We start from the raw sequence: 24,119 nt of genomic DNA on the forward strand, positions 1-24,119 counted from the left end.
ATAGAGTATATGCAGTTTAGATCTGATGAGTGGTGCCCACGGCTGAGGTGTCGAACAGCCCGATGGCAGTGAGGACAAAGGATCTGCTGAACTCTGTCCTGCAGCGCAGCGAGATGAGACGGCAGCTGCAGCTGTAGCATTGTACGTGACAATGAGATGCAAAATTAGTGGACACTGTAGAACATCTGTCTTTGACTTCCAGTTACTGCAGTTGGGAAATACGACTGGAAACATTTTACTCTATGTCCTCAAACTGTTGATGAATCAGATCAGATTGCTCCACCGTTACGATTGCTACCAGAAACATTTCTAAACAGATCTAACTCTTGTTACTGCAGGTAAATGAGCCTTTACGCTTTAGACTGGCTGCTGTATCTCCACCATTTCTGCCTGATCTACACTCTAGTCTACAGTGCAAAGGTTGGGAAGAGGTTCTCAAAACCTCGACTTTGTCTTTGCAGATCTTGCCAAAAAGCTGGAGGAGCAGAAAGCTGAAGCAGAGAGACAACTGAAAGTCTTCAGTAGACAGATGAAGGTAAAAGAGCTTCAACATTCAGACCCGTGTGGCTGCTTTATAACATCTGTGGTGACATGATTCATTTTTTAATCAGTCGTTAAAGCGTTTCAGGCTGAATACACAAACCAACTGTGAGCAAAGCAAAAAATGTTTATTTTAAAGATGATATACAGTTTCAAAAGGTCAAATGACCTGGTGACTCACTTTGGTCATTTCACCACGCAACATGTGATTGTGACATCCTGAGATCTGATCGAACTTTGAACATGTGTAACAACATCTCCCTTCTCGTTTCCTGTCTCTCTCTCTCTCTCTCTCTCTCTCTCTCTCTCTCTCTCTCTCTCTCTGTACCTTCAGACGTTTAATAAAAACAAAACTGACTTAGAAATGAAATGTGCCTCCTCTGACGGGGTGGAAGAGCTGTGAGGAGGAGCAGTGTGACACAGGGGCAGTAGCCATATTGCGGCGAAACGCTCAGTGTTAGAATGAGTATAAAGATGAACGTAGAAGTTTTAATGGCCTTTTCTGCCACAACACTCTCTGAATCCAAGTGACCGTCTGTTTTACAGCCATCCATCATCCCTTGATGGCGAATTAGTAACACCCAAACAATGCATTTTAGTTGGATTAGCACTTTAAGGTCAGGATGATGTTCCAGTGCTCAGCTTTTCCCTGTCTGTGTGCCAAAATATTCGACCTTGGAGGAATCTTTCCACCGAGTATTGTTCCAGTAGCGTTGTGGAACATGCAGGTAGGCTGTTCAGTGAGTGTGTGTTTTGGCAGGCACTGGTTTTCTCCATGGTATTCTTCTCTGAACATCGCTTCTGTTAGGTGTTTTTTGTTTTATAATATCGGACATTATCGAGTTCACCTGATACTAGGGCTGAACAATGTGCAAAATAATCATATTGTAGTTATTTTAGATTGTGATTTTTTTTGTTTGGTCTTGCACCAAACAAACATGTTCCTTTACATCTGAAGAATAAGATTTGTGGGCCGGGGCGTGTCTGTAACACTCGATGCTTCATTTATGTCGTGACACATTTCACCTTAAAAAAGCAGCTCCTGCGATTTGGATATTGCACATGGCCATTTAATTCCTTTTATCCCCTCTTGTATTTGCCTGATTGTTGATTCATGGACACCCAAGTCTTACTAGATGCTGAAAATTTAAAAACCTAGTAGTAAATTCCAAGTTTAAAAGACATAAATTCCCAAGAGAAATCAAAGGTACCTGAGTAGAAAACAGCATCCAGTACAAGCCTTTGATGTTGAGGTTATAATGCCAAAAGAAAAACTGTGACGTGCTGATCTTTGCCTTTACAACGCTGAATATAGACCCACATATTTTACCTCAGTGCTGAGAGAAATCTGCAGTTCTTTTTTCCAGTGTCTGTTTTGGTTCAGAGACTGTTCTTTTTAGCCTTGGGAGTTTTTCACTTTCTTTTTCTGAAATTTGGTTTGAGATAATGTTTTGATTCCACAGATCTCTATTGAAGAAGTAGAAACTGCTGTTAACAGAATGTGGAAAACAGTCATACAAAGTCTAATGTAAATGCTTTACCAGTGTCTTTAGTAAATACACGAGGAACTAAAATGGCTTGTGAATCATTTCTTTATCAGGTTTAATTTATTTATTGTTAGACTTTATTTTTTTAATGCTGACATTCAATTAAATCCAAGTGTTCACAATCATTTCCTGTGTCAGCTGATGATTACTGACTCTATGACTTTGCATGTATGTGTTTATATTTGCATCTACCTGTAGAGTATACATCCATGTGTTTGTGTCTTCAGGATGAAAAAGAGGAGTGGCGCCGGTTCCAGGCGGACCTCCAGACGGCGGTGGTGGTGGCCAATGACATCAAGGTGGAGGCTCAGCAGGAGCTGCGTGCACTCAGGAGGCAGCTGCAGGAGGAGCAGGATCGCAGTGCGAAGCTTTCTGCAGACCTGGAGGCCCTGCAGGGAGTCAGGTACCATCTCCACCATACTACACCACCACCACCCCCCCAAACCCCACCCCTCCCTGGGCTCCCCTCGTTTAGCATCGGGCTGCAGTTCCTTTCTCTCTCAACACAATGTGGAGATGAGATACCTGCCAGAGTCTTGCCATATCCTCCATGTTTTATACAAGAAGTGCCAACAGCAATATATTATAATTTTAACTCCCAAGAATCTCTTGCTTAAGAGGTTTGTAAAATTCCTATCTGGTATCAAAGCAGGAGAGAATCATTTAGTTCATATCTTGGTATTTCACAAGATGAGATCTTTGGTGTTTGAGAGTTTCTCTCCCTGGGATTTGGCAGACTCTGGTGGTAAATGAGCAGTCTCCTGTGGTATTTCCCTCTGTGTATTCTACTCCTTTAAGCTGCTGCCCTCTCTGTCTCCCTCTTCCACACTGACCATTGCCCTGTAGTAACATTCATACCTCATACTTCACAATAAACTACTGCATATTTTATTAGATGAGATTATCATTATGTGAGAAGGCAGATGTGCTCGACGCCGCTTTGATCCAAGTGTGTTACAAACCGACACTGGAGCCAGTGTAACGCGGCCCCCTCTGAAAATGTTGCACACAACTGTATCATGCTTTTTAAGACTTCATGTAGTGTTGTTGCACTGTGGCCATGCAGTAATGTGGTTGATGTATATATAAAGCGCGTGGCATTGATTTGTGTGTGAGTAATATGTATATAAGTGTTTGAGCGTGCAGATGCCATGGTGTTTTTGACAGTGTTGTCTTTCATTATCACGCCAGGTCAATACCTGTGGCAAAGTCTAGACCTGCTTCTGTATAGCTCTCTGTTTATCTGTGTGGCAGTCATGGTGTAATTCTTTAAGCAAGCGAATGATCTCTAAATGATTTCCACTTGTCATTCACACGATATCACCTCACACCTCTCATGAGAGCAGTTTCAGTTTGTATAAGATTGTAATATTTGGTTTAAAACCAAATATTTCTTGTTCAAATTCCATGTAGTCCTGGTGAATATAGTACATTACATATACAGTATATTACTGGTTTTAGACCATGGCTAAATCAGCAAACTTTCCCCAAGATTAGCTGTTACGCTACGTCCGCTCCCCACCTCCAGCAGCTCCCTGTGATGACTCTGTCAAAGATGTCCCTCTGAAAAGCCTCCCTATGTAAAGTCCAGGTGAGTTCCCTGCCCTGTCAGCCCTCTCTCAGCCCTGTGTGCTGCTGCTGCTGCTGCTCACTGACCTTCCTCTCTGTGTTTGGCTTCGTGTTGTTGCTTCAGCCTGTCTGACTCTGTCTGTCTCTCCATATGCTGGCTGACTGCACCTTCAGGACTGTCTTTACCTCTTTGATTTGCTTTGCCTGGTCCTTTAAAACCTGCCATTCCTGTAGATGTATCTGGTGCCACCTGCTGTTCTTTGAATGAATAACCCTCCTACTTTTTTGGTTAAATAGCAGGATGGTCTGTACGGCATGACTGGGTTAAACTCATGCTATGCATCATCTGCTTCAGATACATTTGCATAGCGTCTTCATCACCGGGTGATTTAGTCACACTTGACATTATGAGTGACCTTATTAATCCAATGAGGTATGCATGGAGCGGTTTTAAAAGAATCCAACAGTGCCCAGAGGTCTGCATTTCATAACAACGATGTAAAGAAGAAATGTAAAGTCCCTAGTTCTGCTGCACATGTTTGATGCACATGTAGATGTTTACAACAGTCTTTATGCAGTCGTTGTTCACAGTCGTTCATCTTCCTTCTTTTCTTCTTTGCAGAATAAGCACCGGAGCCACTTTTGATACCAAGACGGCAGTAGAGGGGCACTAGAGAAGTGCCCTCACCTCAGCACCAGTGAAGACAGTGTTATTGTTGCACTTATTGGCTTTCTGTGTCTTTCAAAATGTAACGTGGTGAACCAGTCTCTTTGTAAGCCACAGTGAGCAGTGCAGACACAAACAGTCTGGTTTCCATTTCTCTCTTTACATTTTGGAACCTGTTGAATAATAATACTGTGTTTTTATTTCTCGATGAATGTACTCTTTTATGTTTGTAATTTTCTCGACTTGTGTTGAAGAAATGCCATATGTTTGAGAGACTCTCCTTTTTATACTGTGCAAAGCTGCTTTGTGCCTTTTTAGAGAGTTGAGAAGATAGGAAGTGTGTGACCTGTGACAGAAAAAAACAAAACAGGATGAAGTATGAAAAATACTGGTAAATGTTCAGCCAGTGGTGAAACTGAAACAGTGAAGGTTCCCATCATTCTGCCGACAAAGACAGAAAATCCATGTTTCAAGGCAAGAAAAACGCAGCAGAATTAACATGACTCAAAAACTAGGTGACTCTTTTCTTTCTATTTCTGTATCAGTCAAATTAGTGTCACTTTGACCTCTTTGTTTAGTTTAAAACTTTACATTTATCTGATCTGTAAAAACAAAACTTCACTTTACTTTAAAACTAAAGTTTGGTCTTTGTTCTGTAGTTGGAGTAAAAGTGAATGCGGTGTCACATTTAGCCATTAGATGGCACTACAGAACACACAATTACCACAAACAGGTGACTTCCATGTGGATCCTCTGTGTATCCTCTGCTCTCTTTGTCTATCTTACATTTACACGGTAATGTATACCGTATTATTATGATGATGTCTGTCTGCCAGATAAAATAAGCAGAGCGATATCCGTGCCGGCAGAACCAGAGCATTTCCAAAAAATTAGATTTTTATTACTGCCACAAACACTGACAGCTGTACCTCAGAGTCATTTTTACTCACCTCAAACCAACCAGAAGGTTGACGGTCAATTTTAACTCAAAGACCAAGACGACTGTGCCGCAGGTTCCTGGAGGGATTATTTTTATCCTTTTAAAGCAGATGTCAAATGATGAGTTTCTAACATTCCACTTTTACTGACAAATTATAGATAGACAATAGATATACAGTGAGGTTCAAAAGTCAGAGACCCCTTGGACCCCATTGTATGGATTGAAAACCTCTGTTTGGTTGATAATAGAATCAACCACATCTGACTTATCTGAATGTCAGAGGTGGCGTGAGGCTCCGACGCTTCCTCCCTATCGATCGATCTAGATTTCACTATTTTAAATATATTTAAAGATTATCTTCAACATCCTTTTTATTTTGTCAGATACTCAAACCCTGCGATGTCACTCATTTTGATGTGGTAAGATATGTCACTTATCACGCACGGTCATTTTATCACGATTGAGCCAAACCCTTACAGGACATTCTGTGATGTAACACGATGGCTCACGGTTTCAGGATCTCAGGTTCTACTTAAAAGTCCAACTTTTATCACAGATATTCAATTTGTGCATTTTTTTTTAATTAAAAGCCATATTGTTCGACCAGATGATGGTACTGGTGCTCAACATGTAAACATTTGGATATGCCCAAAAAGAAAACAACAACATGGAGAAAAAGAAGAGGTGGTAACAGTGTGAAAGGTCATTTTCTGTCTGTAGTGAAGCCATTTAATGAACAATACAGTGAATGTGCTGTTAATTTATTCTTCGGAGAAAGACTCGGAAAGAACTTGTGACTGGTTTCCAAAGCAGTGTACTGTACGTCTGTTTGACTGATGTTCATTAGGACAATGAATAAATAAAATTACACCAGTCCATCTGTGGTTGTGTATCTCTCTCTCTCCCTCTCTCTCTCTCTGTCTTCACTCTTTGGAGGTGAGTTGAGTTTAAGACAGACTCACTTGTCATTCATTCCTCATCCATCACTGATAAAGACACTCCACATCCTTGTTTACTCTGGAGCCTGTAGTCCAATGTTCACCAGGGCTGATGGGCAGAAAGTGTCCTGATGATTGGATTGCTCAGATTTTGTTCCTAATTTAGATCTGACTATCTGCAGCCGGTCGTCACTTATTTACAGCTCTGCAGATCAAACTGTGATCACATGATCTCGTCAATATACATTCATTCCAATCAGGAGGTAATCTCATAAGAAAGAGCAGTGAAGTGAAGGTTTTGAAAGCCCAGTTCACATGCCGTCTCTTGTGTGTATTGTGTACGTCTCTACACAGCAACCTATGTTCATTTTGTCTGCCAGGTCCCAAGGTGATGAGGTGAGGGTGTCCGACTCCGATAACAGCCGTCACTGGTGTGGCATCTCCGTGATCCCGACCTCAGCCGCCGACGCCAGCGGAGATGCCGACTCGGAGCCCGGAGCTACTGTCAAATCCCTCATTAAGTCCTTTGATACTGTTGGACAGAGTGAGCAGCGAGCACCTCGACACACATGCGCACACACACACGCACACGCAGGCCCTCACTGCAGCAGTGTAACTACAGAGGAGAGCAGCTGCTGCATATCTGTCATTTTCTCTGGACCAACGTCCTGTGCAGTTGTGCCGGACTGTGGCCTGAAGTGACCTGGAGAATGTTTCTGTCTGTCAGTGGAATCAGTAAATCTGCAGAAAGTTCAGTATTTATTATATAATAGAGCATATTCTAATTATTAATGTGCTGATTTGAATACAGCTGTAGCTCGCTTTGTCAGGTGAACACATTTTTTGTTGTTGTTTTTATTGTACAGTAGATTTCCCAAATGCATTAGTGTTAATACAAACAGTAATACCAGCACTTTAATTTTAATAACAGCCACTGTCAGTTGAGATTGGCTCCAGTCCTGCCACAACTCACAAGGATAAACAGGAAGAGCTGATGAATAGAGGGATGGAAACAAATATACACACGGTGGCCTCTTTTATTTTTAAATTCACTCGTACAATCTAATGCAACTGCTCTGCTGCAACATCGCTCCGTACAGAGCTCACGATGTTTGGTTTTTCATGACGTCAAAAGTGTGTAAAACTGATTTTAAGGTGTTTTAATTTATAAGTATTTCTCTTTTTTTTCCTTCCTTCGTCCTTCCCACTCTCACACAAGATAATATAATGCCGTTCAGTACAACATCAAGACCAATTATGACTTCTGTGCTAAAACATTTCATTGCATTAACACCTCTGTGACCGAGCCAACTAAAACTGAGCGTCACAGGCATCATAAAGGTCGGCTTTATGGCAGAGCAGTTGTGTTGGATTGCTTTGGACTGTACAGGTGTTTGGTACAGGTGTACCTAATACAGTGGACACTGAGTGTTTGATCAGAGAAAAATGAAACCACTTGACAGTGTTTGATAGTGACTCCACAAACCTTTTACTTTTGATGCATCACTCTCTACTACAGGCCTTGTTCTAACTCTGCAGTCACTTCATTGCTTCTTTTACTCTTTGTATAATCTTTAGATGTAGTGAAAACATGTTACAGCCATTTTCTAACAACCTTTCGTTGCTTCCAAGCTACGAACAGCTGTAATTTATTTATTTTTGTACTGGAGGAACAGTGGCCGTCTGTAATCTAAACAAAGAGACGCTCCCATACACTGCCCGTCCTTTCTGTAGCATCGTTAAGTCTCAGAATGAATGTGTTAATTATTTAGTAGAAATGATCTTTTGATGCAGTAACCAATGAGAGCTGTTTGTTGTTCGGTCTCTCAGATGGACCGGGTCACACAGTTCAAATGCATTCCTCACCGAGGAGCCCGCTGAGTGGGATTCCTGTTCGCACCGCGCCTGCTGCTGCTGTCTCCCCCATCCAGGTACACACCAAAACATTTTCCTGTCAAAATTAAAGACTTCCTGTGTGTGAAATTGTTGTCAATTGACTGTTCTCTTTCTTTCTTTTTTTTTTACCTTCCTTCAGAGACACTCGTACATAAAGCCGCTATCAAAGACATTGGAAAAAAGAATCAATCAGGGAGAATTCTCTCATCCTCACGGTATGTGACGCAGACGGTTTCAGGTGTTTCATTTACATGTAAATTCATATTTCATTTATCAGTCATACAGAAACAAATAAAGGGCCTCGCTGCCAAAGTCCTGCTATGAGTCAGGAATGAGTAAGGCCAATATGTCGAGTGAAATTAGCCCACACAGAAAGTTAAATGAAGAGGAACTACTATATGCAAACATCCGTCCACGTTTGTTTTTGTGGGTAATTTTTATGATTTTATGGTGAGGAGCTCATCTACTGTCAGCAGGTGTTTGAGCTGCTTCCTTTATGAGACGGCTGAGACATAATCACTCACCTCAGCATCAAAGTGCAGATTTTTTTTTTTTTTAGATTTCTCTGCTCAGTGCTTTTCAGATGTGTCTTTGCACAGGTAGTGGTTAAAGTATAGACTTGTTCTGCCAAGACAGAGACCTCAGTTTGAGTGTTAGGAAGACTAGGCTGAAAACTAAAGGCAGAGGTTATTCACAGTCAGGACCTCAGGACCACATAGTGACATTTCTTACACGTCTACGCACATGAATTCACTTTCCATTTCCATTTCTTCTGTTTCTGTTTTCATGCACTGTTCTTGGATGTTTATACCTTACCCATACTTCTCTTGCAGTCTTACTTAACCAGATGTGCTTTATAAAGTCTATAATGATCCATCTGGTTCTGTCTCCTTCCCCTTGTCGCCTTCTTCAATCCCCCAGATAAGATGTCGGGCTGCGGGGAAGACCTGAAACCGAACAGCCTTATGAGGAAGAGTCCATCCCTGGAGTCTGTAATTAAAACTCCCGTCTCCCTCAGCAGCCGCACAGCATCCTTCAGCTACAACCGAGGCAACAGCAAACTCAGGTGGGATTACCCGCTAATTATTTCTGACAATTCCCTGTGAGATGATTCAGCTCCTCCTCCCTTACTTTGAAAACAGCAAAACATTTATTCTGAAAATTTTTACCACAAATTTTATGTTTGTTTTAAAATAATAATTCACTTCTGCATTGTTGTTTGAGCTGATTGATGGAAGGTTTTGGTGTTAGTGTATTATCCTTTTTAAGTAACAGCATGTTGGACTTTGGAGTTGCTCGACCTTTATTGCCAGAAGCCTGGATGTGACACAGGTGGCTTCAACACAGTAAATGCGGCGATTGCTTATCAGAAAGGGAAGAGAGTCACATGTTAGGCAAACACACTTTCCTCCTCTGACTTCTGGCATTATTGACCTACACACAGAGGAGCGGTCTGCACAGGAAAACGATACTTGAACGTGTTGGAGATATTCAGGCTCACACACAGACCGCAGGTACGACTGTAACAGGTTACGTTTGAGGGAGATGACACCTGAGTGTTCAGGTTTCTGTGTTGTCACAGTCAGACAGTGAAGTTGGTTCAAGCAAATACTACAAATACCAACACCCTCGGCTTCAAACCTCCGTACTGTTGACATTAATAATAAGCACCACTCACACTCTTATCTTGAAACTCCAAAGCCTGTCTGTCCATCCTCAGCTCCTCTGGTATCCTGTCATCATTCAGCTCCCTGCTCTCCACCGTCCGTACTCACAGTACACAATACATCGTTAAAGGTCACACCCACAGCCACAGATGTTTTTCCAGCATCTGTCTTCCTTGCTGCTCCTGCATATTAATGTAAATGTGTGGGGCCGTCTCTTCCCAAACGGCAGAGGAGCAGCAGTGTGTTGCCGTGTTTGGTGGTATGGTTTGACTGTTATGATATGGCGGCTGCATCACTGCAGTATTTGTTTGGACAACGCTCCCGCTCCCGCTGCCTCTGGCCTCGCGGTGCATGAGATGGACGATTAATGAATTTAACAGCGCAGCCGCTGTGACGTGTGAAATGTTTACCATACTCAGAGCAATGACCGTGTCTCGTGGTCTTCCCATGGCCTCAGCTGCAGCACAGACCCCAGGGAGCAGCCCCTCTGAACAATACCGCCGTAAACATTGCTCTTTTCTCCTCCTAGTGTCGCACAATGGTGCAGTCAGCCTGTAAGTCAGCCTGTAAGAGTCTGTAAGTTAGTCTGTAAGTCAGTCTGTAAGTCAGTCTGTAAGAGTCTGTAAGTCAGCCTGTAAGAGTCTGTAAGTCAGCCTGTAAGTCAGCCTGTAAGAGTCTGTAAGTTAGTCTGTAAGTCAGTCTGTAAGTCAGTCTGTAAGAGTCTGTAAGTCAGTCTGTAAGTCAGTCTGTAAGTCAGTCTGTAAGAGTCTGTAAGTCAGCCTGTAAGTCAGCCTGTAAGAGTCTGTAAGTCAGTCTGTAAGTCAGTCTGTAAGTCAGTCTGTAAGAGTCTGTAAGAGTCTGTAAGTCAGCCTGTAAGAGTCTGTAAGTCAGCCTGTAAGTCAGCCTGTAAGAGTCTGTAAGTCAGTCTGTAAGTCAGTCTGTAAGTCAGTCTGTAAGAGTCTGTAAGAGTCTGTAAGTCAGCCTGTAAGAGTCTGTAAGTCAGCCTGTAAGTCAGCCTGTAAGAGTCTGTAAGTCAGTCTGTAAGTCAGTCTGTAAGTCAGTCTGTAAGAGTCTGTAAGAGTCTGTAAGTCAGTCTGTAAGAGTCTGTAAGTCAGTCTGTAAGTCAGTCTGTAAGTCAGTCTGTAAGAGTCTGTAAGTCAGTCTGTAAGTCAGTCTGTAAGAGTCTGTAAGTCAGCCTGTAAGAGTCTGTAAGTCAGTCTGTAAGTCAGTCTGTAAGAGTCTGTAAGTCAGTCTGTAAGTCAGTCTGTAAGTCAGTCTGTAAGAGTCTGTAAGTCAGTCTGTAAGTCAGTCTGTAAGAGTCTGTAAGTCACAGGAGGGAGACCAAACTCAGAGACAGTCTCTGGGTTGTATACAGCTTCACTCACACCTCTGACCTCTGATTCATCTCAACTCTGAACTCTAACACAAATATGCTGAACAATTTACTGCTGGAATGTATTTTGACTTTCTCCATCATGGTACATGCAGTGATACAGTGTCATCATCACATGTCTCTAGATCCATAGCAAATACAGTTAATGTTAATGCCACATACTGCATGTGTTATTTGAAGACAAGTACGTTTCAGCTGTGATCTTCTGTAAAACATCATTTGTTTATTGTGTTGTTTCAGAGATTTTCCCTCCGGGCTGTAAACAGAGCTGGTTACTCTTTTTAACTTTCACCAGCTAAAAAAACTATATTTACAAAAGAGAAGGGATTTACATCAGGTCCACTTCTGAACTAGTTTTGGACACATACTGATGACATGCTGTAACTGTCCCTCTCTCTCTCTCTCCCTGTCTCACTCTGTGACTGTGGTTTATCCTTCCATGGTGACAGTGTGGAAAGAAAAGACCCCTTGGCTGCACTGGCGCGGGAGTATGGAGGATCTAAGAGAAACGCTCTACTGAAGTGGTGCCAGAAGAAAACAGAAGGCTATCCGGTAGGGATCAGAGGCCAGAGACGTCTTTCAAATACAAGGCGGGCTCCATTCACTTTCACACCCTGTTTTTCTCTGCATCTTTGTCTGACAGTTTTATTTTCGTCTCACACGCTTCAGGTTCTTATTTAAAAGTGAAATGATAGCACCCACTGCCTCCCTCGATATTGCACAGATGCAGTATTGTTTCTGTCTATGCCCTCAGGCCCGGTAGTTATCACTGAGGTGTTAGACCATAGTGGCACATTACTGTGTTTGCAGACACACCATTCACCCAGCTGTCATCTCACAGTCCGAGTCACAGAGGCAATGGAAACAGTCAAGCGAAGCCCTCAGTGTTACAGTCACGCTGCATTTATACGTGTGTGTATTTTTATAGCCCGCCTTGTCTTTATGCATGTCCATTTGTTTATGCATTGTTTTGTGTTGTGTTCCCATCTGTGTTCCCTGTGTCCATGGAGCCAAATGCGGACAATCAGCTGGCTTAGCTGCCCGACTAATATCCAGTTTAAGGAGCCCATTAAGCCCGGAGGGATTAGAGATTTGCCTATGTAATCATCATGTTTGTGTGCCAGCATGCCAGTTAGCTAATGCTAAAACTCTTAGCAGCAGGCAGACTGGGTCCATCCTGCGAACTTTAGTTTACTGCAGTTTGATAGAAGATTATTTACATTATTAACATCACTGACTGTGTCTCTGTCCTGCTCAGGCTCAGGCTCAGGCTCAGGCTCAGGCTCAGGCTCAGTCTAATAGCTTGAGGCTCTGACTTGACCAACTATGCAAAACCACATTTAATGACAACTGCTAAAAATAGGCCCAGCTTCCCCAGTGATAAATGGTCTGAATAACTGGATGAGTTGTCAGATCAATAGTTCCTATTTCTCAGGCGCAGCCCTGCTCAGTGAACTTTGAGTCACCTTCCCTTCGTCTGAGGTCGGGTGTTTGGTGGTCACACGGCACAGGTGTTGGTAAAACACACACAGCAGATCCTCTGTGATGGAAACATCTGACCAGATGAGATAAAACTGCTGCTGACCAACAGCCGCTCTGGTGATGTGTATGATAGACGCTGGACCGATGTACAGACCGTTAGACTGAATCAACTGTAAAGTAACGGAGCACGTTCACAACAAAAACTGCTGCAGAACTAATATTTCCCTTTACCCTCATGAGAAAACCCTGCACTCACCCTCTGAAATGTAGTGGAGAAGAAACATAAAGTACCATGAAATGAAAATACTCAAGTATAGCACTTGTGTGAATGTACTTAGTTACTTTTCACCACTTTTTAAACCTAAAACCCGCATGGATTTGCAAATCCCAGTTCAGTTCAGGACAGTGGGGTCCAGCGACACAAAACCCTTAATGGAGCCTTTTTCCCATTGGTCTGGATTTAACTATGGAACCTGTGATCCCCTCTCACAAAGGGCTTAGCAACATAGTGCGATTATTTGCAAGTATCAGGAATGCAGTAAGAAGATTTGGCTCCTAGGAGTGTTTGAGTCTGTGGCATAATCAGTCCCTGCTTGGAGTAACTATGCTTGATCCGAGCTGTGATCCTTTATGTTTGTGCATGTTCTCCATGTGTTCCATGTGCCTGACCTGTAATTGGATTCACAGACTATCGGGCAGTTAACCTCTATTTTTAGAACAGCTGTGACCGCCCTACACTGTACCACCTTAAGGGCATTTCATCATGAGACGTTTGTGTTTGCATTTCTGATTTGCAGCTCTTACTAATGTGTTCAGAATAATTGTTTTGTTTATCTAAAGAGAAAAAATAACTTCTCAACATTATATAAAACACTGAGTAAAAAGTCCCTTCCACTTTGATTCGAAGGACTGATGATAATCTAACCCATTATTTTATAAATCTGCTCTTTAACTTTCTATGGCTCTTTTTTTTTCCTCTCGAGCTTTTCTTCTTTTTCTGGGAATTCCTCCACCTTCCTCAGGGATTTCTGTTTGTTTGTGTGTGTGACGTTACAGTTTTCGCATTATTTACACCGAGATAAGTTTCATGCATCAGAAAATATGTGACCACGGGCCCCTCTGGAGTCCTGTGGCAAAATAAGGGGAAAAGGTTCCCGTCAGAGGACGTGTGGAGCTCCATATGTCTGGGGAAAGGTCAGGCTGTTGCAGTGTTATGAGGGCTCCCTCCACATGGAAGCCACTAAGTACTTTCCTGAGACCCAGAGACACTGACTGATCTGTCATACAGTGTGTAGCTGCAGGACAGGAAGACACAGGGTGTCTGAAATACACCTGCATCCAGGTTTCTCACTTTTTCTTTCCCTCCCTCTGTCTTGCTCCTGTTCTGCTCTGACAAAGGTTAGTGAGTTTTATCAATACAGCCACATTCACTTGGCGGTCCCCCTCTTCTCAGCTGTGGACTAAGGTCACAGAGGTAATAACTCAGCACTAATTGGCTCTTTAGTGTGGAGTCACCCAGTTGTAATTTATGTCGGCCTCCTCAGTCTACATAATTAATGGTCACTTTGAAGAGGCCCTTCGACCATCTCTGTTCATTTTCCGTCCCTTCTCTCGTTTCCAAACGGTGGAGTCAGGAAACAAGCTCATATATCTTGCTCATCTGCCAGCGCGGAGCCAGAAAAGCTGCCGTGTGAGATGAGAACAAAGCCGATGGGAGGGGTTCAGCCCCGTGCCAGTTGTTATTACAGTCCTATTGTTGTCAGACCTTTTGGTCAAACAGTGGTCTCATTAAAGTGAAACAGAAAACGGGAGCTATTGTAATCACGTCAGGAGATTATTTAATGTTTAGGTTCAGATAGCTGCCGAGGACGCATCAAATCTGTGTGATTATAGATGGCCTCGAAGCCCGATGTCACACTTGGCCTGTTTACTGTGATCAATAGCAAGTGCTCATGATCATCACAAGGAGAGGGTGAAATCAGATGCATGATGTGCTCAAAGAAGCTGAACGCAGCTTCATCTCGCCTTCATTATTGTTTCATCTGATGTAACGTGGTTCTGGCTGTGCCGGTTGTTTAATGCACATACGTGACAGTGAAAGGAGTGACCATGGCCTACGTGCCTCAGATCATGCATCCAACTGAGCCGAGCCCTGTGCGTGTGTGTGTGTGTGTGTGTGTGTGTGTGTGTGTGCATGTGTGTGTGTGTGTGCGTGTGTGTGTGTGTGCGTGTGTGTGTGTACGTGTGTACATGTTTGTGTGGCTTTGCATCTGCTGTATGGATCTTGTGTCTGGACGGACTGACAGCTAACGCTAATGACAGCTAAAGAGTAGAAGAGCCTTGAATCCCTTAGGGAAAACGTTGTGCGTGTGTGTGAAGGGGTGTATTTACCCACCATGCACTGGTCCTTGGAGCAGCTGACCTGTGTTAATCTCTCAGCGGAGGATGAGACGTGAGCCCAGACAGACTCCGTCACACCTTAAATGTCAGATTCTGGGAAGCACAGATCGATCAGTGAAGACCTTAAGCTGGTTTCTGATTGACTCTGCCCTGTGGGAGAGACTGACGGGGCCTCTCACCGGAAATTAGTATTCACATGGGATCCTGTGCACGTCAGCGCTGGACTGGACGTGGACTTGAAACACAAGACCGCTTTCATACAACGTCTGTTACATTGGTTTTCAAGGCAGCTTGTAAGATGTGACTCTGAAGAGCGTGTTGCAGTCACGGGCCACACTCGGCCTGAAACCGGATGTTCTGTGTTCCTCCTGCTCTCCATCTCAAAGTCTTTACGTTGCTGTTGGACAGAAACCAGACTGCAATGAACTGTGATCATAAAGCCATAAAGTTTTCAGTAGCAAATTGATATTTTTTTGTCAAAACCTTTTGTGCATCCTTCTGCGTTATTTGTACACAGCTGTCGTTTTGTTTTCGGAAGCAAAATGTCGACTTGTTGTTTTTTCAGTTTTCCATAAGTGGCCATCAGCGAGTGGCTTTCTTGAACGTCTGGTGTGTTGGGAAACACTCTAACCTCCTACTGTATATTTATCAGGCTCTTTGATGTCTTAATTTAGGACAGCTCCGGACACTTTTTAAACTTTTTTTTCTTCTCAATTAACCAAAGAAGCCAAACAAAAATAAATGCACTGTTTGTTCAAGATGGGAACAATGAGCAAAGGGTCTGAACATTAGGCTCAGCTGGGCCTGACAGAGCAAAGCTCATCCGGCCTCGTCTGGGAAACACACACATGCACGCACGCACGCACGCATCCACACACGCAGGCATGCACAAAGCTATTGAAGAGACAGGAATGGGACCCCCAGGCGAGTGTGGAGTGGAGGTCAGACATCGAGGAGGGGAAGAGAGCTGGAGTTCAAAGAGTAGTCGTTACTGTATGTTCTAATAATGTGGTATTAACAGTAATATCGCTGTGAGTGAGATCATCAGTGTGAAATAACTCACTACAACTCATCGTGTAGGGGGCTCACTGCAGCTGAACATGACTGAAACGTCTTTAAAAATCTGCTGTATTGTTTTTTTTTTTATTCCTAAAATCATCAATAATCATAATTTCTAAATGCTGATCCTCAGAAATGTGAGAACAAAAAGCCTTGAGGCCGACTCGGCTTGTGACATATTGAACAACCCTTGACACCTGGTTAGTGGTTATTAAATTCACTTGGCTCGACTAAGAGGCTCAGCTCAAAACAATGGCAGGAAATGCTGCGCTGTCTAATTAAAGGACCACTGTGACATTTCGAGAAATTTGCTTATTTGCAATCTTCTTTGAATCAGATCAGACTGTTGATATCCTGCACAGAGAGAAGTCCAGGAAGTGTCAGACCAGCTCAGCAAAAAGAAAAGCCGAGCTACACAATAGAAGAGTTAAGAAAATGTGAATCTACTGGGGATCAAAGACACAAAGTCGTAAAAGAAGAAGGGATAATATTATAGAAATGAAATCAGTGGCACAGCTGTGGGTGTTGTTAAATCAGAGATGTGCTGTTTTAAATCTAAACAATATTTTAAATGACGAGCAACAGTATTTTGCATTTTCCATACGGGCAGTTTACATTCATGTGGCAGATGCTTTTTTCTCAAGTGATTCACAAAGTGAGTTTAAACCACAAAGGAACCAGAGCCAGATTTCATCCAACAATTGCAAATGTGTTAAACAACCAACTCAAACTGGCTTCAGGTGCTTCAAGAGCTGTGTTTTTGTTTGTTTTACTTTGAAAGGGTTGGTACCAAAGGAGTAAATCTTATTAGATCTTACAGTGCAACAACATATAATATAATATAATATAACATAACATAACATAATATAACATAGAATAACATAATATAATATATACTGTAATATAATATGACATAATACAATATATTAAAAATTATAATGTAATATAATATAATATAACAATATAACATAACAACATGATATAATATAATATAATATAATATAAAATGATATAATATAATATAATATTATAATCTCAGAAGTTTGATATTCAGATTATCTCTGAGAGGTGAACATTTTTAATCTAAGGCAGATCGGCACAGTTGATCTCTGAGCTCGTTTCCTCTTTGACCAGTGTCATCTTCCTCACTCTTCATCACTCTTCATCTTCTCCTGTGTGTAGAATGAGTCCATTACACCATATGTAGAGACTATGGACAGCAGCTCTGTGACCTGTCCTGTTGCCCTGTCTTCACCTGCATGTCCCGCCTGCCTGGGCTCTCAGCCTGTGTTTGCTCATGACCATGTCTCACTGTATAAGGTCCATCATGGCGTGCTCCCCCTCTCTGCCCCCTTCATCTGTCTTTTTTTTTTTTATGTCCCTCCATTTCTAACTTTCAGTTTGTTTCAGCTGGTTTCCGGCAGGTCGTTCCTGGTTGTTTGTCTCGTTCACTCAGTTGAGGTGAGGTAGAGAGATTCTGTGACAGGACATAAACCGAGACGAGTTCATCAGTCACACGACGCTCAGGCTTGATGTCGCCTGCCTTCACTCCTCAGACTGATGTCTTTCTCACAGACTGTGTGTGTGTGTGTGTGTGTGTGTGTGTGTGTGTGTGTGTGTGTTGTGTGGCACAGTTGTCCTCCATCCCCAGCTGCTTGCCGCATGTTGCATTGTTGTTTGGAGTTTTTACATTCTTGACCTGTGAGTAAGAGCTCAATGTTACATTAATGGCATATTGACATCTGGGTGTCAAGTGTCATGACGGTGTGACAGCAGAGGCGCTCTAATCCCTGCTACTGACTTGACAGCGGTCCATAGCATTTACATGTGGCAGCAGAGAGTACACACACACACACACATATTGACACACACAGTGTCGGCCTGCTGTGTGTGAGGTGTTCAGTGTCTGGCTCGTTTCCAGCTCGTCTGCAAATTCCATTTCTGATGGTTTACAGCAGAGGATATGTCGTCCAGGCGGGATACGACATGTCCTTGACTTTAATGTCCTCTGCAGCTGCAGTCACATGTACGACTCCATCATGACTCAATAAATCATTTAGTTGAAGCACAGAAAAAAATTCATCAAGGATTTTGAGAGGCGACTCTCTGTCTGTTACGTCTGTTTCTTTCTATTAAAAATGTTTAGTTTTCGCTGTTTTCAGCTTTTTTCAGCTTTTTTCAGCTTTTTTCAGCTTTTTTCAGCTTTTTTCAGCTTTTCTACTTTTCTCTCTTCTATGTGAAGTGGGACTGTTGGCCAGACAAACAACTTGTGATCTAGGAATTATATTAGGAAATAATCATAAGGTGCAGCCCTCGTCATGTTTTCTTTTGTGAACTATGTAAAAAATGAAAAGAAAATCTAGCAATTTTCCTCTGAGAGCAGGTTTTCTCCAGCTGCTGTAAACATGTTGCTGCCTGCTTTTTTTGTGACGTTGGCGAGATGTTTTGAATAAGCTGGGTCTTTTTTTTTTTTTTTACCATTAACAGGTCCAGGTTCATTTTCACCCACAATTTGACGACTGATGCTCTCACAGACCTTTTCACTTGGAGTCAGAACAAAGCAACGACACACACACATCAACTCTTCTCTTTTCTTTTCTCTCTGCTCAGTCGTCTCTCTGTACAATCCCCTGCTTCTCTCTCATACTCTCTTTCTCTGAGCCCTAAAAAGCGACGGCTCTGCCTTTTGTGCCGAGCGAGACGCTTCCTGTCGCTTGATGCTGTGTTTGCTTTTCTGAGCCGGCTCCCAGAGAGCTGTTGTTGTCCGCTGCTGTTTTAGCATTCATGCTTCTCCCTCTCTTTCTGCCCTGAGCGAACTCCACCACCCAACCCCCTTCCTCTCCCACTCCCACCCTGAACTCGAACACAGCTACCATCCCTGGCCTGGATTAGCACATGTTCTCCTCAGACCACCCCAACACTCACACACAAGCTGCCCTCCGCAACCTCTCTTATCAGCTTATTTGTCATTGCATATCTTGGTCTCGCTAGCTGGGGTCGGACTAACCCACTATCAGTCCCCCGCAGTGTGTGTGTGTGTGTGTGTGTGTGTGTGTGTGTGTGTGTGTGTCAGTACGCACATACATCATAGACACACAGTGCTACCAGTGGTGCTGCTGAGCCAGCTAAGAGAGGGCAGGGGGGAGTTATGAGAGGAATGTGGGCTGACATGACTGCACAGGTCTCCCCTCCAGACATAATAGACAGGCTGCGACTGATGGAGAGGAGACTCGTGCATTCAAACACTCACTTTCAGCCTCTGTCGTTGCACCAAAGACCGGAGGAAATTTGGATTTCCTCAGTGTTATATGCAGAAGAGAAATCCCTCTTTACTGTTCATTAACTGACACATATCAAAGTATCTAATGAGAGGGACTGTTTCTGAAGATATGTTTGATTGGTTAATGTGACTGTTCATTGATTCTCGGCCTGATCCGAGGATGATGTATCATGTTCGGCTTCATTCAGATGAGACAGACGCTTCTTAAGATCCCAAGATGCTTCAAGTTGGCCGCTAACGATTGGCTGAACTTTTCACATATTGTTTTTTTTTTAACAAATCAGTTAAAGGTTCATAGATGTTCACTTGTACTATGTAAGACGGGGTTTTCAGAGTTTGAGATTGTCGCCTTAGTTCACTCCTGGATCATGATTATGTTCCTTGTTCCCACAGTCACTCAACAATTAAGCCAAGATATCCTAATACTGCTGTTTGACATAACTTCAGACGAGTTCTGTCCTGAGTCTTTTATTAGTTTCTGACTCTGAGAAAAAGAGAAAAACTCCCCAAAGCTACTGTATCTCTGAACCATCTCTGAACCATATCACACCAAGGTAATAACTTCCTTCTGTTCACTGAACCTCACCCGCCTCTCACTTTGAAATCCTCTGCTGTGAGGGACATTCAGACCCTTCAGTTTCAGATTGAGAGAGATGATAGTGAGGTATTTACTGTATGTAAACAAAATCTCATGTCAAACCAAAATGGTGGACGGCCTGACCCCCGTAGAGCCACGCCGCTACATGGCTGCGACCGGGTTGGACTCTTTGCTGCGTGTCATTCCCCTTCTCTCCGTCCCCCAATTTCCTGTCTCTCGACCCTGTGCTGTTGAAAAAAAAAGAATAACTGAGGGATCACACATAGCTGAAGTCAGATGTTCACACCAGTGACCAGTAGTGACCATGGCAACCACAGGTTATGTCAGCAGGAGACCGACGGAGTCCGGCAGTAACAACAAACCAACGTGTTACTTTTGAGACAGCGGCTTTCTCTCTGGGGTTGATCTGCCTCCCACTGCGGCGACTTAAAGCTGTGTTTCTTAATTCTTGTCCTCAGGACCCAGAGTTCGGCTGTTTTTCTGTCCTATCAGGTAGTTAATTACATTCACCTGGCGTCACACGTATGGATCAGTCACTGATTAGATTTATAGAATGAAAATCAGCAGGACTGTGGTCCTCAGGGGGAGGATTGAAGAGCAACAGCAAACAAACACGTGGCCGCAGGTCCAATCTTTAGCATCTGACTGGAGCTAATGCCGTGTGTACAGACACACTGATGTACCCAGAGATATTTAATGCACTGCTGTATCCCAAACAATTTAAAAACTATCTTTATTCTCCTTTTTTATAAAGTCGTAAACAGCTGCACATGTTGTGCTTGTTGTGTTTTTACGTGTGTCTGCTTTTTGCGGTACAGAAACAGCACAGCAGCGATTCACATCTGGACGGACTGAACTCTGACCCTGGCTGGGGTCGTACCACGCACATCCACAGGAAACTCTGTCTGCACCTAAATATCCGCAGCTTTAATGAAGAAGCCATTTTAAGCAGACGAGGAACTCCACCATGTGCACACTGCGGCACAATCAGACAGTAATGGACTTGTGTGTATTATGTCATTTTTAGCCATAGGGGCTGGAGAGATAGAAATGTCCTTATCTCAACAACTACTGAATGGATTTCCATGAAACAGACATTCATGTTGCCCTGAGGATAAACTCCCCTGACTTTGGTGATCCATTGGAACTGCCAGTACGCTCCTTTGGAAGCGTTTGCCTCCCCCACATCTTTCTGATGTTGGATTGGGAGGTGGGTGGAGGCTCTGACAATTTCTGTAACTTACTGACACCATGAACCCAACATCGCCCACACGCTGTGCACCGTGATCGACCCACAGTGCGAAGGTGAGACAGGAGCCGGGGTTTGAACTTCTCTTTTTCGTTTTTGTTTTTCAGTCTTGACACTATTTCTGTCACTTGTGAAAAAGTGCAACACCATAAATATCACCCGGGAGAGACTGAAAATGTCCATATTTACACATATCACACCCGCCTCCTTTTCACTCTGCCGTCAGCTGTGGCCACTGGGATCGGGCATAAACACGTCTTACTGAGCTCGTTCTGTTTGAGCATCACTCAACCACATCTTTTCCTGTAGAGTCACCATGAAGTTGACATGTTTGATTTTTCGTGAAATGACCCAGAAACTAAATAAAGATGGACGCAGCCTCTGTGACGTCTCCCACAGGTTCCTGAAGAGCGGCTCTGAAGCTCAGAGTGAGCTGTGATAGTTGGACAGGAATTTTGTGCAGACATTCATGATCCCCAGAGGATGAATTCTAATCAGTTTGGTGTTTTGATATTTTTGATGTGAGGTGTTAAAGTTGTAGCTTTGTTGTTGTTGTTGTCTGCCTTCAGGGCTCTGAGTATTTCCACCTGTACTCGATGGATCTGGATCAAAGTGCAGTGACTCTCCCAGGTTCAGTGTGTAAATGGGTATATGTGTGGGAGGCGTATAGAGGCCTCACACAGACATACCATGACTCAGGACAGTCTCCATGTCTGTGAACCCCATCCCCAAAGCTCCTGAGAGGGACAAAAGAGGAAGACACCGGAAACAACTTATCTATCCAACAGGGAGCCTGCAACGCCAAACAATGGCCTGGAGGAAGTTTTTCCTCCAAGCTTTCTACTCTTATCGGACCTTGAATATGTCGCATACAGTGTACGAGGTGACGATGCTCTGCGGGACACACACACACACACACACACAAGCACAACAGGCTGAACGTGCTGCTATGCACGTTCATCACACAGAGGAAAGATCAGAGAGAACATTGCAGGCTTAAAGGGGATCTAACAAGATCCTTCTCTTCCTCAGAAGGAAACACGACCGGGCGTTAATGCACTCTGAAGGACCCAGAACAGCAGATAATGAGGCTACATTTTAAAGTTCATTCTGTTTCCGTTCTATGACTTAATGGCTTTTTTTAACGGCCTGTTCACGTGTTCAAGAGGTTTATCAGCTCTCCCACCCAAATTATGGGCACTTTCAGCTCATTATCATGTTGCGATATTGACTTTGGTTTGTTTGTAAGCTGTATGATTTTTTTTTTTCCTCCTCCTCTTTCATCTCTCTGCAGAATATAGATGTGACGAACTTCAGCAGCAGTTGGAGTGACGGCCTGGCTTTCTGTGCCCTCTTGCACACGTATCTTCCTGCCCACATCCCTTACCAGGAACTCATCAGTCACGATAAGGTACAAAACTGCAGGAAGACTGCACACACACACACACACACACACACACACACACACACACACACACACACACACACACCAGCAGTTAATCATATCAAGCAAACTAAACTGATCAGAAATCAGTTTATTTATATTTATTTATATTTCTTGCACACAGACTCTCTCTTCAAACCCTTAAATTTACTCTCCTCATCACCTCTGACCCCCTTATCCACTTATCCACTTGCCAGCACGCTTGCATACTTGGACCTAGTCATCGTGACCCAGACGAGCTCATGCATACATCCATATATGAACAAATCTGAGGTTTGGTGTCAGTTTGTTCCAGCGCAGAGGGGCTCATATGTACCGCTCAGTGTAGATGACACAGAGTCCCTCGAAGGGTACGACAACACTTTCTGACCAAAGGCTTTACTGAGGAAATCCTTTCATGTGTAAGAGGTGGAGTCAATAGAAAAACTGACTTCATCAGGATATTTATCTTTCAGACCTCGAGCCTGAGTGGAGAGAAGGCAGTTGCATTTGTTTAGTGAGGTGAATTGTTCACAGCAGCTTGGTGGAGCTCGCCTGATATGATATGAATGTGTTCTGATTCAGAGTGAACAAGCTGCAGGCTCAGCCTCCTGTCGTCCTCTCCCAGACTGAGACTCGCAGAACTGCGTCTCCAGAAAATACCACACATTAATTCACAATAGGTTGTTTGTGGAAAATGTGAACCTGTAAACTGTGAAAATAGTCTGCTTATACAGTGAAGGTCTGAAGATGCATGTTTGCCAAGAGGCAAATAAAAACCGCTGTAATGCTTTTAAACCATTCTGCCAGGAGTCATTTTTTCCACCGTTAAGCTGCACATTACAGACTTCTTTTATGAAGTAGTTTACATTTTATAGGCCTGCCATATTGTCCATACAGCATTAAACGACCGCCTGACGATGAATTATCAACATAGCGTTTGTGTAGTCATACTGTACATACTGAGCACCGGGCAGCAGCTATGGCTCATTGTTGACGGCTCTGTAATGTGGACTTGCAGGTGGTATACACAGTAACTTTGCAAACAATATGGTTCCTCTCTGGGGACCGCAGGGTTTCCACCCTGCTGCAGCATTAAAGCAGCAGATAAACACCTCTGACCAGCCCTGACACATGCTACGTGACAAACGAGTCATGTAGGCGTGTGCACACGGTCGTGTTGGTGTGAATGTGTGACATTAAGCTGATGACAGAGACATTGCGTGGCCCATCTCTCTGAATAATTCAATAGATGTGTGTTGGCTTTAATAACTCTTGCTGAGTGACTTTCCCCGAGGCCCAAACACTCAACCTCTCCCCAGTATAATCCATCCTTCCAGTAATCCCATTAATGCCCTCCTTCAACATTTATCATACATGTTTTTAAGAAAACAATGTCGTAGGTGGATTTATAGATTGTAGGTGAAACAGGGGAAGTTTGTTCTTTCAGCTACAGAGCTGATCATTAAGA

The 24,119-nt window shown here is 43.3% G+C and overlaps 1 protein-coding gene and 1 long non-coding RNA gene across 5 annotated transcripts in view; both read left to right on the top strand.

Moving 5' to 3' along the window:
- specc1 (sperm antigen with calponin homology and coiled-coil domains 1) overlaps positions 1 to 24,119 on the top strand; it is a 69,192-nt gene that overhangs the window by 39,587 nt on the left and 5,486 nt on the right. For all 4 annotated transcript variants that reach the window (XM_023418262.2, XM_087177132.1, XM_023418263.2 and 1 more), the window contains 8 exons: positions 462 to 535; positions 2,315 to 2,490; positions 6,582 to 6,745; positions 8,032 to 8,132; positions 8,237 to 8,312; positions 9,019 to 9,163; positions 11,607 to 11,709; positions 22,520 to 22,636. In XM_023418262.2, the coding sequence (XP_023274030.1) occupies positions 462 to 535; positions 2,315 to 2,490; positions 6,582 to 6,745; positions 8,032 to 8,132; positions 8,237 to 8,312; positions 9,019 to 9,163; positions 11,607 to 11,709; positions 22,520 to 22,636 (956 nt within the window). The remainder of the gene's footprint in view (positions 1 to 461; positions 536 to 2,314; positions 2,491 to 6,581; positions 6,746 to 8,031; positions 8,133 to 8,236; positions 8,313 to 9,018; positions 9,164 to 11,606; positions 11,710 to 22,519; positions 22,637 to 24,119) is intronic.
- Positions 2,498 to 6,136, top strand: LOC147818446 (uncharacterized). Its single transcript, XR_015437964.1, has 2 exons — positions 2,498 to 3,678; positions 4,279 to 6,136. It is a non-coding gene; the product is annotated as an uncharacterized LOC147818446 (long non-coding RNA).

Source organism: Seriola lalandi, unplaced genomic scaffold (assembly GCF_002814215.2).
Source record: "Seriola lalandi dorsalis isolate HSWRI2012SDOR001 ecotype SW California unplaced genomic scaffold, Sedor1 jcf7180002054581, whole genome shotgun sequence".
Classification (NCBI taxonomy): domain Eukaryota; kingdom Metazoa; phylum Chordata; class Actinopteri; order Carangiformes; family Carangidae; genus Seriola; species Seriola lalandi.